This window comes from Vigna radiata, chromosome 7, assembly GCF_000741045.1.
Source record: "Vigna radiata var. radiata cultivar VC1973A chromosome 7, Vradiata_ver6, whole genome shotgun sequence".
Taxonomy (NCBI): domain Eukaryota; kingdom Viridiplantae; phylum Streptophyta; class Magnoliopsida; order Fabales; family Fabaceae; genus Vigna; species Vigna radiata.
In genome coordinates, this window is record NC_028357.1 from 829,621 (window position 1) to 845,905 (window position 16,285).

At 35.7% G+C, this 16,285-nt stretch overlaps 1 protein-coding gene across 1 annotated transcript; it reads right to left on the minus strand.

Annotated features, from left to right (window-relative positions):
* Positions 1-4,470: 4,470 nt before the first annotated feature.
* LOC106768030 (ABC transporter G family member 23) lies at positions 4,471-6,789 on the minus strand. Its single transcript, XM_014652996.2, has one exon. It carries the CDS (start codon positions 6,721-6,723, stop codon positions 4,750-4,752), a length of 1,974 nt encoding a protein of 657 aa, XP_014508482.1. The 5' UTR covers positions 6,724-6,789; the 3' UTR covers positions 4,471-4,749.
* Between the last annotated feature and the right edge of the window lie 9,496 nt (positions 6,790-16,285).

The window sequence follows — 16,285 nt, forward strand, 5'->3', positions numbered from 1 at the left end:
CTTCTTCAACATAAGATGATCTTCCAATTGAGTTGATGAAGCTTTTTCAAAGTGTGGACTCCATGTGAGAAAATGATAGTAGGGAAAGAAAAATAGAGATGAAGAGATGAAGATGTTGGTGTAGTGTGGTCCATGTGTCCTTCTAGGAGGTCAAGACAACCATGAAGGAGAAGGTTTGAAGAAGTGTAAAAGAAAACAATTTCATAAGGTGAGAACTCAAGAAGAGAAGTCTTGTAATTTTTGCAAAAAGGCTTTACATTCAATCAAGTTCTAACGATTACAAAAGGGGCGCCTCTCCTTTTATAGGTGAAGGAGAAGGCTAGAGTACATGGAATATTTAGGAACCTTTCCATCATTTAATGAGGAGCCTCTTCATTAAATGAGGAGCCTAAGCATTAAATGAGGAGCCTAAACATTAAATATGAGGAGCCTAAACATTAAATGTGAGGAGCCTTATGCTTTGTAACTAACTTAGTCAAAGCATTTAATGCAAAAGGCTCTTTATAGCTAACTCCTTCCAAAAACCCCTTTTTAACCTATTTCTAACCCATTTTAGGTGTTACCTTCTAAGTAAGGACCTAATGGTGCCCTGACTCTCTATTAAAGCCACCAAACCTTCTAAACAAAGCTAAACAAAGTGTCTTGTCCAAATACAAGGCCTAAAAATAATCTATATTACATATTTACAAAAAGTGTTTTAAGATGAAGAAGAAGACTAAAATGTGATCTTTCATAAGAGTAAATCCTTGAAGCTCCATCTTCTTCCATCTTCTTTGACCATGACACTTTATGAGAGGTCCAATGTCTTCTAAGGTTTGAGAGAAAGAAAGAACAAGCTTGAATGTCTTTCTTCTTCTTCCAATCTCTTAGCCTTAGTTTAAGTTGGTGCTCCCTTCATGGATCTCTATTTGGTTTCCAAAACAAATTCCATCACAAAACTCACAAGGTTTAAGTTTCTTTCACAAAAGATTTAATCAAGAAATTTTGAAATCAACTCAATCAGGAAATCGTAGAAGCAATCCACTCATATCAACATAACTCTTTTTTTCTTGAATTCATGATCATCTAGTTATTGATTCAAGCTTTCAAATCCATGGCCCCCACACTTAAACTATGCATCGTGGAAGGAATGCAAAGAAAAGGTATGAGGGTACTTACCTCCTTCATGGTGGAAGGAATGTTGAAATGGTCAAATTCACCCCATCCATCGTCTTGTTCAACATGTCTTGATTTTCATTAAATGTCCATAGATGATGGCCATTAACTTTGAAGATTCTGTTAGAAGATTCTTCCTTGATCTCCACTACTGCATAGGGAAATACTTGTGTTACAATGAATGGCCCCTCCCATTTGGAGCATAATTTACCACTCATAAGCCCTACCCTAGACTTGTAAAATAACACCTTTTGACCTATGTTAAAATCCTTTATAGTCACAAGCTTTTGGTTGTGAGCCTAATTTCCTCTAGTTCTTTCAATTGGAGCTTTCTCTCTTTCCCTACTCCTTCTATGTCCAAGTTACAAGCTTTCATAGCCGAATATGTCTGATGTTGGATCTCCATAGGTAGATGACAAGTCTTCCCAAAAACAACCCTAAAAGGTGACATACCTATTGGTTCTTTGTAGGTTGTCCGATATTCCTAAAGCGCATCATCCAATCGTGTGGCCGAATCCTTCTTATTTGGCTTTCCCAGCTTTTGCAATATCTTCTTGATTTCTCTGTTAGAGACCACGACTTGATTATTAGTTTAGGGATGATATGATGTGGCAATGCGACGCATTAACCCGTATATAATTACTTGCGAATTCAAAATTTGTAAGAAAATTACTTGATAATTTCAAATTTGTGAAAATATTACTGATGGGTGTCGCACCCCATGCAAAATTGAATGTGCATAAAAGAATGCAGTATACACTAGGAAGTGACTCCTAGGTCGTCTCTCAAGGACCAATTTTGTGGTTCAGAAATTAAGTCAAACACGAAGGGGGGAGGGGTTTGTGAAAATGTTGTGGTGAATACGGATGAATTAAATCAAAACACTAACGCAAACTGATAATCAAACACAGATCTAAAAACGATTTCAAAGACAGACTGGAGACGGTTAGTCATTAACTTAATTACAATGCTTCCTATCACAGATCAACAAAATAAAGTAGCGACTCAAACCTCTAATCCAACACAATTAACCAACTAAGCGAAGGCTAGTCATATTTTCATAAAAGCGAATTAAGCGAACGCAATGTTAACATCAAATCCAATTTACACCATGCAGTTTCATCAATTAAGCGAAGACTCAACACCAACTAGGCAACCAAGCGTATACCCAATACAAGTGCAAAAATAGATTTCACATTAACCAAGTCAGAGTGGCAAACACAATCACAGTCCAAGTATCTCAAGGAAACAATGCAGCATCTTTAATGACCAACCAAACTAATTTAAGCTATCATGACAATTAAATTAACACGACCAAACATATTAGACAACATTAAAACAAATTAAACTACTAGACACCAACACTGTTACAAACAACTATCTAACACATTTAAATTAATTTAAATGCAAAACTAAATTAAAGAAATGAAAAACAACTAATCCTACTATGCAAACTAATTCAAAACAAATAAATAAACAAACATTATGTTTCTTTTACCAAGCCACATGGTACATGCTCCTCCAAACAAATTAAAATTGCAAATGGCCTAAATTTGGACCTCTTGACCGTGAGTTCCCAAGGAAACAAAATAGAATTCTTCTCTCCAACAAGCTATTAACATGCAGCCCCTACTTCTTCAAAGTAATGAAGTCACGGTTTCCAAGCACCAAAAACCACAAAAGTTAAAGTCTCCTTTCTTCCAAAGACAAGTAAAAAAGGTGCTTAAATTGCTTCTACCAAGGTGCCACATAAGCAAGGTAAAAGGGACTTAAACAAACACAAAACATTCTCTTCCTCATTGCAATTCTCGGTCAAGCTAGCAAAAGGTCAAGACCAAAAGGGAAAGATTCCTTCTATGAAAATGTGCTTCTACTTGTGCTTGCCCAAAAGGGGTAAAAAATTAAATGTACCATTTTATCTCCCTTCCATTACTCTTCTTGGTATTTTCACTTCTCAACAAACATCCCAAGCTTTTCTTCACTTCTCCACACCATGAATGCATACTCCATCAACCCAATAAACCAAATTTCCATTCCCAATGAATTACAAGAACAACAAAGCTAAATTGTAATTTCTACAACCAACCCAACACTCACTTTTCTTCAAACTTTTGATAGAAGCAAAATGAAATCCCTAGCTTCCAAGTGCAGACTGTCCAACCCTGAAAGTGAAAGAATGCACTTCACAAACTTCTCCCATCCATTAAAGCAAAAGCACAAGAAGAAAAAGGTTCAAGCTTCAAACACCCACCAATAAACTCAAGTTCTCTTCACTTCAAAACTCAATGGGAACCATATTCTTCTTCATTCAACAAAGAAACTTAAACATAAACATCCAAAGTGCAGCAAAAGGAAACGAAAATACAAAATGGGTCTTCATTCAACCAAAGGAAACACCATGAAAATGCAAGGAACAACCTCCAAACTCAAGCTCATGCTCTCAACTTTCAAGAAGAAATGAAAGGAAATGAGTGACGGTTCTCACTTCCACCAAGCAAAGATAAACAAGATTCAAGCAAGAGAAGAAGAAAAATGCATCATTGTTCATCCAATGGTCCAAAACCGTGGCACACCCAAGCTCTCCATGAGAGTGTTCATCCAAAACCTAAGCAAAATGAAGTGTAAAGTGTGCTAATGTGTGTGTCGGCCTTGCCTCTCTAAATGCCGAGAATCACTTCAAAATGGGTGGGGTCCACCGCAAAAAGAAACCCTAGGGTAGTGCCATGTGTCTTACAAAATTGGGCCTTTCACATTTTTGCCAACAAGGGCCCATTGCTCATAAGTTTAATGAAAGCTTTCTAGACTACTAATTTACAATGTAATTAAAATTTGAAATGCCTAATTGTTGAGTCTTTAATGACCATGTCTCCATCCAAATGCTCCAAAAGATATCTCCATAATTTCCCTGCAACTAAAAATACAATTATTCAGCTCAGAAAATTCAAATTAACTAATATAAGAATTTCAGATCAAATTAAGTATAATTAGGAAAAACGGAAAAATACCGGACGATTAAGCATTATTCCCTAATTTATTTAAGCACAATAAACTAAATACAGTCAAGAAAATATCGACTCATCAATTACTTGTTCAAATTTGAATTTGCACGAAAAGGCATCCGTTGTATAGAAATTTTTTTATGAAATTTCCTGCAAATTTTTAAATTCTACCGTAACTAATTACTCATGAAGAAATTATCTATTAATTGAAATTTGTAAAACAAAATATAGGAAATACTTTTTCTTTTTTTTTTGTAAATAAAATATAGGAAAATCTTCATGGAATATAAATTTTTTTAGTAGTGATTGTTTTTCAAGAATTAAAACCAAAAGTTGACATACATAACAGAATCTAATAGTTACTTTCATCCTTTACATTGCAAGAGAAAGGAGAAGAGGACATTTATAATAAGACAGTAAGACATATACTCATATACATTATTCCTAGAATAAGTTTGTAGCATAGAATTTCATATCATACATTAACAATAGGCATATGGGAACAAGTCTTTTCTTAGTGTGAATTCTAATGAACCTGCCATATAATTGAAGCTTAACTTTTTGTTTTCAAGTTTCAAGCAACGACTGTTATTAATTATATTGTTGTTTTGGAGGCCTTTCTTGCAAGAATTATCCAACAAAGCACACGATACAATAGAAAGAATGCCAGCATTATGCCCACATTGATCCACCTGTTATCCCTTTCAAGTCCTCTACTCTTCAACACATCAAACCCTGTGATCAAGCACTGTGATCCTTCTATTTGATGAGAGAAGCACTCATTTCTAACATTCCAGTACTCATTTGTGAGGAGTGCATCCAAAGGGTACCTATAGAGGGACACATAGTACAAGAAAAGCCAATACTTTGGGATGCTCTCCTTTGGAATGAAGTATCCTGAGAAGAGGAAGAAGGCTCCAAGAACTGTGCAGATGAGAGAGTTCCCTGAAATGAAATCAGGAGACACTGCACTTAAGAAGAGCACAAGAGAACTTGCCATGAGCACAATTAGCCACACCACAAAAGTGAAGAAGGTGAAGGCTGAAAGAGAAGGGTTGAGGCCTACAAGCCAGTACACTGGAACAGCAAAAAGTGTGGATACCACAAACAAGAAAGGAAGGAAAATAAAAGTGTTGGCTATCATGTAAGAGGAAATCCTATAGGCTCCCCTTGAGGCTTCTTTCATCAAAACACTCCTCTCTTGAAGGTATATTGGAAGTGCTTCAACTGTAGAAGAGAGGAGAAAACTAAGACTGAATGCAAATAGACCTAACCTTTCTGCAATTCCTCCTTCATCCCTTCTTACCTTTATATAAACACTTCCTAGACCAAAGCCACCAACTAGTGCTTGCATTGTTCTGGCCAAGAAAAGTTGTTTTGTTCTATAAGTGATCTTCCAAAATCTTGAGCACAAAACCAGTATCTCTATCAAGTATGCATAGCAAAGACTGCTAAAACTTTCCTTGGTAAACTGTGATTGGACAATTTGGACTCCACCACAGTTTTCTTCCTCTGGCCACAGGAGGTGTTGAAATGGCTCCTTTTCCTCAATGATGGAAGATTCATATTTGGAACTGGAATCTTCCAACCCTCGTATAATTTCCATAGAGAATTCTAAAGCATTCAGCTGCTTTGGGATTTGAAATCCCAGTTTACTTATGGTTTCCTCTAGTTGTTCTAGGCTACCATTGTGAACAACTGAACCATGAGAGAGGATCAAGAACTTGGAAACATACTGCAATATTCTATAGCTGGGTTGGTGGATTGAAAGAACCACTATCCTATGATTTGCTTTAACAATTGATGAAAGTAACTCAATGACTTGCAAAGCTGAAGTGCTGTCTAGACCTGAAGTTGGCTCATCTAGGAGCAAAATTGGAGGATTGTGAATCATGTCAACTCCAATTGACACCCTTTTCCTCTCTCCACCAGATATCCCTCTAATATCTTCATCCCCAACAAAACTATCAGCAACATGTAAAAGTCCTAGCTCTTGCAACAAGCTTTCTACCCTTAACTCTCTATCTTTAGGGGTCATTTCTTTTAGCCTAAACTTTGCACTAAACAACAAAGTTTCTCTCACAGTCAGCATAGGAAGCAAATTGTCCTCTTGTGCCACAAAGCCGCATGTCTTTCTCAACTGAGCTGGACTAGTCATAGGCTGATCATTGATTGAAATACTTTTAGGATCAAAGTCTTCATCTTTTACCCTTCCTGCCATGATTCGCAGAAGGGTAGACTTTCCTGTTCCACTAGGACCAGCCACAGCAACAATCTCAGACCTTCTGGCAACAAAAGAGATTGAGTTGAGTATACTCAAGGGCTCCGGGTTTTTACTCTGGTGACAAAATGAAAGGAAAGTTCTCTTGTTAGGCTGCAGAGTGTAGGAGAGATTTCTCACAGAAAGTTTATATGCAGTTCTGAATTGTTGCTGTGATGGTGGCGGTGAGTGGTGGAAAGAGGAAGAAGAAGCACTAATGGATTCCTCAGGAGAATTAGAAGTTGAGAAGAGTATCACGGAGTCATCTTCTGTGCTAGATAGCCTAGGTGGATTCAAGCACGCTGCCATTGGTTTATGTGGTTATTCTGTGGGAGAAAAGTTAAACTAAGAATGCAACCTTTTATGGGAGAATTTCAAGTTCAGAAGAAACGGAAGTTGCAACAACCAAGTTGACAGTTATGCAGTTGTAGATGCAGACATGTTTGGTAGAGGTAGGTTATCTGCAACATTAACTTATCAAGTTCAGACTTTGGCCTATTCTTAATTGCATTCCTATCACTTCCTTTCATTAACTTAATTACCAATTTCCTAGCTAGATTTTCAAACTCTTCACCCTGTAAATTCTATCCAATCTGAACTTTGAACAAAGAAAACGAAAGAGATGTGTCATTCATGTAACAACTCATGATATATACAATATTATGTCGTTTTTTTTTCTCCATCATATTATTTGTTACGTTTTATACTTTTCATTTTCTCCTACCAGTTATGAAATTTCTTCTACAGGTAACATTTCTCAACTAAAATCAGTCATTGATATTGTGACATTCGTTGTATGATTGCAACATCTATTTGGTTGTTACTGGTGCTATGCCATTGTGGAACATCAGGGCTAAAGGGACAACTTTTTGGACCAGGTTAGCAATAGAATAGTATAATAATTTAAATGTTCATCAAATAGAAGACATGATTTCTGTGTTGAAAAACAAAAAACAATATTACATGACAGAGAGCTAAAACCGTATTATATGTAATTTGGGGAAGTCCCACCTTAAGCTTAAAAATGATATTCAACAGTTTGGATGAATGTAAATATTTAGCTAGGTTTTGAAAAAAATATTAATTTAGTTTAATTTAAGTTTTTGTAAACATGTTAGCGTCTTGCTTACCTTAGGTCAATTTTAGGTGTCAATTGAAGCATGTTTGTTCAGAAGTTTCGCCCTATGGGTTAGTCAACTTCGATTTGGATCACTTAGTTGACAGTTGGAACCTCTCATCAACTTTCCTATCTCAAGTGTAAAGGGTTGATATATGATTGTTAAGCTCCCTCAAAAATAGGTAAATTCTCACCAAAGAAACACTTATATGGCATGTAAAATTTTAAACTCAATTTATTCATTTATTCTCTAAATATATGTCGATATTATTGCTACTTTGTGGGATTTTTTAAAATAGTTTTAGAAACTAATGCAAAAATGTTGCATACACACTTTTAACAATAAAAAAACATTTTTTTTTATCATAAATGATGAGAATATAGTTGTATATTTATAGTTTGACAGAAGAAATGTAAATTTTTTTTTTAAGTTATTACAAGATGTAATGTCTAATAACTTGGTGTTGAGAAACAAAGTTCATCAATTCTAACAGTAACGAATTGTAACTTTTTTTGACTGTGTCAAACTCAACAATCAGTGCATCCCTGAATCAGGAAACCCTTAAGTTCAAGTTAATTTATTTCATCAACCGAGTTCTTCAGGGTTTAAAGGAATGTTACACCCAGATCAAGAAAGTGGTGTTGGCTTTACTAACAACTGCATGTTGATGGAATACGTTTGAGAATCCTTCGTCATTTTGTATTTTACATTTTTCAGTGTATTGCACTTTTAGCTTGTAGGGAGTATGGGTTACTATAAATACCTATCTTCACCATTGTATTAATCATTTTAAACATAATGAGAATTTGATTTTTGTGAGAAACTCCAAATAAAATTCACTCTCGAAAGTCAAGCTAGAGACTTGTTAATACTCTAGCAAGTGTACCGGATCGTATCAAGTAATAATAGACAGTAAGTCCGAATATTGTTTCCCAAGGGACTCTTAGGCCTAATAGTTTATGTGAATTGATTTCTTAAGACTTGATAAAGATTAAATTTAGGGTTTATAATGCAAAAACTAAAATAGACACGCAAATGTATAAACTTGATCAATTGACAGATAAACAATATGGATAAATGGTGTTGTTGGGGTTTACAGTTTCATCCTAATCCACTCTCTTATATCTATTATTCTTATTAAATTCAACTTTATTATCAATGTTCATGCAACTTTCTAAATTACTCTAAACCCAATGTCTCGACGAAGAGAGCCTAATCCCAATTACTAGTTTACTATGTCTAGTCTCCCTAGTAATTAGTCATGCATTAGTGTACAGAAGCTTAAAGCAATTAAACGTCCTATTCCTATGTCTAGGTAATATTTCATAATCAAGAGAATTTCCCTCATGTCTAGATTTCCACGTATGTGTCTATTTCGACAAATTCAATGATCATGACATTGAATGAGTTAAACAATCCCAACTCAATTATCATACTTCAAGCTAACTAAATTCTCTTTTTCACAAATCTTACTCATTCCCAAATTTCCCTTTTTCTTTTGCATTGAGCTTTTCTCTTCATTCTTTTCTATTCTATCTTCTCTATCTTTTTCATGATTTTTCATTTAACATATTAGCTCAATGGTTTTCTTTGCCTTTCGATTCTCCCAACACCCCAAACTTGAACCTTTTTCAAAACCATGCAATTATTCTCAACTCAACTTAAGGTAAAGGCTTTTCAAAAAGGTGTTCACATAAAATGTCTAAAGCTTAGGTTCAAAAAGGGTAGAACACATGGTTCTCTTTACTTTGGGACGAAAATTTGGCTAAGTAAGGGCTTCCAAAAATGGCCTTATTCATGTGACACAAACATGCAATTCAATCAATCATAAAGATTTAGGCAAAATCATTCATGCTTCCAAGTAGATGGCAACCATATCAACAAAAACTTTGGAGCTCAAAACCTCACAAATAGGCTCACTCAATATTCCAAACATCATAATCACACACCCTACTTAACATCTTAATCACAATCATAATATTCATGCATCCATTCACAGTCTGTGAACACTTCACCTGTATATGAGCATGTAAAGCAATCTCAATCATCACCCATATCAAGCATCATTAAGCATACTCATCACACAGTCAATTAAGTGAAACCATCATCAGATAAATATGTTCAAGCCAAGTACCATAAAAACCCTACACTACTCAACAAAAGAAAAAATAGTAAATAAGAAACATCCTGGGGTGCCTCCCAGCAAGCTCTTGTTTAACGTCACGAGCCTAACCCAAACCTTGATAGCACTTGTCAGTAAATTCATAACTTTCCAACATCCTTCAATAGATGTACCTTCCTGTACCCTTCAGTGAGTACATAAAATTTTTAGCTTCCCTTAGTAGAAGCTACCCAATAAATAAAAAAATTTAAAAATTGTTCATAATTACATCACCAAGATTTAAAAATTTAAAGTACAGAAATATTGTTCTTGGATCACTGGGGTGCCTCTTAGTAAGCGCTCTTTTAATGTCATTAGCTTGACCCAGTGAAAGTTCACACCTCGTTTCCCATGTTGGTGTCTTCCTTATCCCACCAACTCATCAATTGTTTCCTGTCCACCCTTTTGACTCTCCTGGAATATGGAGCTTCAATCTCTAACACTTCATTCTCCTTATAGCCTTTCACCACCCACTACTTCTTCTTGTATTTCACCAAAGTACCAAGCTCGAGTGATTCATCTTCCAAGTCAACGTGGATTGTGCCTCCTTTATCAACGTCTTCCTCTTCTTGTACCTGCAAGATATTACAATTATTACCTTTGTTAGCACATTTAGACCTATCAACCGCTGCATCTTTCTTTGAAGATCTGTATTTATCCCTTTTTTGGATTCGCGTCAACTTCTCTTCAGAAGCAGTATATATCAACTTGTGTTCCTGGTCTTTTAACATAACCATCTCGTCATGGACACTTATGAACACTTTGGCAGGTTTCATGAATGGCCTTACAAGAATCAACGAAACCATCTCATCGACCTTCATCTCCATAACTACAAAATCGACCAAGAATTCAAGGTGTTCAACACGAATCACTACGTCCTCCGCCACACCATAAGGTCTCTTCGAAGATCCATCCGCCACAACCATAGACATATTAGATGGCTTTAATGTTAGCCCACCAATCTTTTTTAGCATAGATAGGGGCATCAAAGTAATACATGACCCAGAATCAAGTAAAGCTCTCCCTACATCAACATCTCCCTTCCTTTTAGGTAGGTGCTTCCTCTTCAAAGGGTGAATACAACCTTCCTTTTTCTCAGTGTCTTCCTCGTCAAGATCTATAATTTCTCCAAGATAATACTTTATGCGCTTGGCATAGACAGGAAGTTGACGGAATGCTTTGATTGAAGGCATAGAAATCTTCATTTGATTAAAAATTTCTCTAAAGTGCCCACAAGTACTCTTTTTTTTTTTCTCCTCTCAGGTAAGGAAACTCACTCTTATCTTTTTCAATTTTTTCTTTTTCAAATTTTTTTTCTTCCATCTTCTCATCCTCATCCTCACTACTCTCTAACTTAATAATCTCTTTTTCTACTCCTTTCTTAAATATGCTCACAACAACTTTACAATCTTCTCTAGGGTTAACTTCAGTATTAACCCTAAATTGATTCTTCTATGTGACTTCCACCCTTTTAGATAATTGGCCAATTTGCATGTCCAAATTCCTGAAATTAGCTTCATGACTCTTATAATGAGAATCATACAATTTCAAGAATTTATCGAATTTCTCATCCAAGCCTTTGACATGTTCAGTCAAACTAGCCACCTGTTGCCATAATGTTGGTTGTAGTTGTCTATTAAATTGGCCACCAGTTTGTCCAGATTGATTACTCTGGCTTTGCCCAATGCTTGGGTGATTCTTCCAACTTTGATTGAAGTTACCTTGGTTAAAGTTACCCTGGCGGTATTGAAAGTGGTTTCCCATATAGTCCGCTTCTTCTTGTGCCTCTTTAAGGACGACACATTGACCATTAATATGGTCACCACCAAAAAAATCACAGAGTTGTTGTTGAGCTTGTGGAACATTCCTAATCTCCTTCAGCAGTTGAGCAATAATCTTTGACAAGTTATCCAGTTGCTAAGTTAGGAGTTTATTTTGAGCTAGCAATGCATCTTTAGTGGGCAAGTGAAGAACTCCCCTCTTTTGAACCGTCACGCCCCTTTCACTATGTGCCTCATTCTCATTTACAACCATGCTTTGAATCAAATCATAGGCTTCACCATCAGTCTTTCTCTTGATATTGCCTCCAGCTGAGGCATCTAACATAAGCTTGGACTGTGTACTAAGACCTCCAAGGAATGCAAGAACCAAAGTTGTCTTATCAAACCCATGTACAGGCGTCTTTCTCATCAATCCTTTGAATTTGTCCTATGCTTGCCCTAGGGTTTCCTCCATGCCCTGTCTGAAGGAAGAAATCTCCAACTTTCCTTGGTTGATTTTAGATTGTGGGAAGTATTTACTCAGGAATTTAGATGCCACAGCCTCCCACATTGTAGAGCTTCCTTTTGGAAAAGAATTCAGCCATAAATTAGCATTGCTTCCCAATGAAAAAGGAAACAAGCTAAGCGTTGGGCGCCCTTTTTGGGGCGCTGAGCACCAGTCTTCGAGTCATTTCAAGCTTGGGTGCCCTTTTAGGGGCGCTTAGCGCCATTTTCTACTAGACCACGCCTAGGCGCCCTAAGTTGGGGTGTCGAGCACCAATGACGTGGGCTTGGACTTTTTAACTTTTTTATAAAATGACTTGGACATCCTAGGGTTTGGATCTTTTGGCAAAAGAGGCATAAAAACACATTCTTTCACTCTCTGAAGGCAGATTTGGATGCGGGAGCTTCCATCTTCAACTTTTAGGGTTTTTCTATCTCATTCTTTCCATTGTACATCTAGTTTCTCCATGTCAATGGGGAACTAAATTCTATTTGTTGTTGGGGGAAGATGTAATCCTTTGAAACTCTTATGTATTTGAATTAATCCATACTTACAAATGCTTCTTTATTTAATTGTTAGAGTTTTTCCTATATACTCTATGCATTGCTTTGTTTAACTCAATCATAGCATGATTATTGATTTCGTTGATATCACTAGTACAAAAACAACGTATAACATCGAATATTTTTGGCATTTCACGTCAAATTTGAGAACGACGTCATATCAGGAGATTTTAAATTGCAGTCGAATTTAAAAAATTCGACGTGAATTTAACGTCGAATTTTGTCAATATACGACGTTATTTTAATGTCGAATTTTGTTAATATACGAAGTTAATCAATTTTTTTTAATTAATTCTGATCCTTTTTTACAGTTGTACTAGACCTGAAAAGTAGAAAAAAAAACAATTTTCAGTTTTTGGTATTTTATAAAGCATGAACTATGAACAATAATATAGGATCAATCAAAGAACAATAACAAACAACAAAGAAGTTCAATCAAACAACAAACAAGTTCAATCAAACAATAACAACAAACAAGTTGAACCGAAAACAACAACAAACAAGTTCAACCAAAAAAATAACAAACAAGTTATCAATAAATAAGTTCTTCAAAACGAAAACAAAAATGAAAACTAACCTAGGTTCATCGGAATAAAGTGTTGCCACCAGTGAGAGAGAAAGCAGAATGCGCCTATGAAGGACATGAACACGAAAATAATCGATGAAAACAAACGAAAATCATACCTAAAGTAGTTAATTAACATACATTTGTATCAAATGAAAGAAAGATAACATGTGATGGTTGTCAAACTTCGTTCGAAAAAAGTTCGAGCAGAGAAAAGGGTCTCGCGCGCTAAGATAAAGTGAATGAATTTTCAATCTCCCGCTCAACATGTTTTTTGAATTCACTAACCTTTTAACTTCTAATGCTGGGTCATTCGACGTTTTATATTCTTTTACGTCGAATTACAATTTTAAACGACGTTTAATAATTGCATTTATTTACAAAAATGTCACCAATCATTTTTAATGTTGGCTATTGAGTAGTTCGACGTTAAACATGTGACATTATACGTTGTTTTTGCACTAGTGTATGGAAACATACGGGAGAATCTACATCTGGAGAATCTCTCCGAAGGGAACTATTGCCTAGACATAGGGATAGAGCGCTTGGTTTCCCTAAGCTTCTATGCGTATGTAATGCAGAATTAATTGCTAGGGAGGCAAGGCATTGTAAACTAGCAATTAAGGATAGGATTTATTTGCCGACACATCGGGTTTTAAGTAAATTAGAAAGTGACATTAACATTAATGAAGAAGAAGAATTCTTACATGCATGAGAGTGGATATGAGAAATCTAAACCCCAACAACATATTCATTCCATATTCTACCAATCATTCATTCACTTTGCATCTCTTTCTAATTGATCAAAAATTCATTCATGTTTATTTTTATTTGCATTATAAAACAAATGAGTTCGTTTTCAAGTCTTAATTAATCAAGGTATCACATAATTGTTTAGGTCGTAACTCTCTTGGGAAACGATACTTGGTCTTACCATGATAATTACTTGATACGATTCGGTACACTTGCTGATTCATTAACAAGTTTTTGGCGTCGTTGCCAGGGACTCGTGGTTTAACTATTCTATTTGTGTGATTATTGATTAACTTTGACTTGATTTTTTTTATTGTTTTTAATTTTTTTTTTGTTTTTGTGCTAATAAGTTTGCTTTATAGGGTTTGTTTTCTTGTGTATGCAAGATACAATTCGCACTAGAAGCAAGAAAAATTCTTAACCTCTTCTTGAAGGATGGGACGAGAGTAGAAGGAGAAGAAGACACAGAATGTCCAGGGAACTTTTCCCTCCTTATAAGACATTATTACAACCTTCACCACAAGGATCTGACCAGGGGACAGAAGAGATGGATGAGGAGAATAATGGCAGACATACTCTGGCAGATTACACAACAGTTGTTGGCCCTCATCATTTTAATAACATTGCAAGGCCGAGGGTCAATGCTGCAAATATGGAGATGAAGCCTGCGTTGATACAATGGGTAAAGAGAAACCAATTCAATGGACTGTCAGATGAAAGTCCATATGAACATCTGACAACATTTAATGAAATATGCAACATCGTGAAGATCAATGGCATGCCAGATGATGCTATAAAGCTTAGTTTGTTTACTTTTTCATTAGGAGGCAATGCTAAGTTATGGTTGAATTCTTTCCCGGAGAATAACTTTACTGAATGGGAAGCCGTGGTTGCAAAGTTTGTAAACAAATACTTCCCATAGTAAAAAATCAACAAAGGTAAACAAGAAATTTCTTCTTTCAAGCAGGGCATGGAGGAGACATTGGCTCAAGTGTGGGACAAATATAAAAGTTTATTAAGAAAGACACTCACACATGTTTTTGATGAAGCCACAATAGTCATTCTTTTCCTGGGAGGACTTGGCTCACAGAAAAAAATGATGTTGGATGCCTCAATTGGAGGTAACATTAGATGCAAGACTCTAAAGGAAGCCTATAAATTGATTGAGAATATGGCTACCAATGACAATGAGATGGACAGTGAAAGAGGAGCTCCATCTCAACAAAAGGGAGTTCTACATCTATAATATCATGATGCTTTGCTAGCATAGAATAAGATCATTACTCAGTAATTGGAGAATTTGACAAAGAAACTCTCTCAATTGCCACTAGAGATACATAACGTTTCACATACTCAACAATAACAACAACAATGGCGACAACAACCTTCTTTGTTTGAAAGAATGAAAAAGCTTAATGATACACTTCAACAATTTATGTAGGTGCCATCTCTCATTATAAAAGTATTGAGGCTACATTTAAAAATATGGAGATGCAAGTTGGTCAACTAGTAAAAAAGCTAGAAGTTTTTGAGGTTAATACTAAAGTTAGGGAGGAGTATAAGGCCATTGTTACCAGAAGTGACAAGGTATTGGATGAGAGAAAAATAGAGAAAAGAGATAAAGAAAAGTTGAGTGAAAAAGAACAAGTTGAGCGGAAAAAGAAAGAGAAAGAAGAGAATGAGAGAAAAGAAAAGGAGGAAGTTGAGGAAAAAAAAAAGATAGAAGAAGAGGATGAGAGAAAAAAAAATATTTGAAAAACTCCTTCCTTACCCAAAGAATTATTCAAGGAAGGAGAAAGAAAAATATTTTAAGCGTTTCATGGAAGTTTTCAAGAAATCGGAGATCAATATACCCTTTTCCGAAGCACTCCAACAAATGCCTTCGTATGCTAAATTTTTGAAGGAACTCCTCATGAAGAAGAGGAAATACATTGAAAGAGAGACCATTGAAGTGCAAGGAAATTGCAGTGCCATCATACAAAAACTCTTACCTCCTAAGTTTAAAGATCCAGGAAGCTTCACCATTCCATGCACTATAAGGAAGCTAACTGGTGGAAGGGCATTGATTGATTTAGGAGCTAGCATCAACTTGATGTCGCTCTCTATGTTTAAAAAGATTGAGGGTTTGGAACTCAAGCCTACTATAATGACGCTCTAATTGGCGGATAGATCTCTTAAATACCCTTATGGAGTGGTTGAAGATGTGCTTGTGAAAGTGGACAAATTCTTATTTCCAATAGATTTTGTTATAATGGAGATGGAGGAGGATGGACAAAGTGGAAAAATTGAAAAAATCTCTTAAATACCCTTCATTTTTTTGTATTTTACATTTTTCAGTGTATTGCACTTTTAGCTTGTAGGGAGTATGAGTTACTATAAATACCCATCTCCACCATTGTATAATCACTTTTGAAAATAATGAGAATTTGATTTCTGTTAGAAACTC

Excerpts from the sequence above, each read along its gene's own strand:
- LOC106768030 (XM_014652996.2), bottom strand. The coding sequence starts at position 6,723 with ATGGCAGCGTGCTTGAATCCACCTAGGCTATCTAGCACAGAAGATGAC.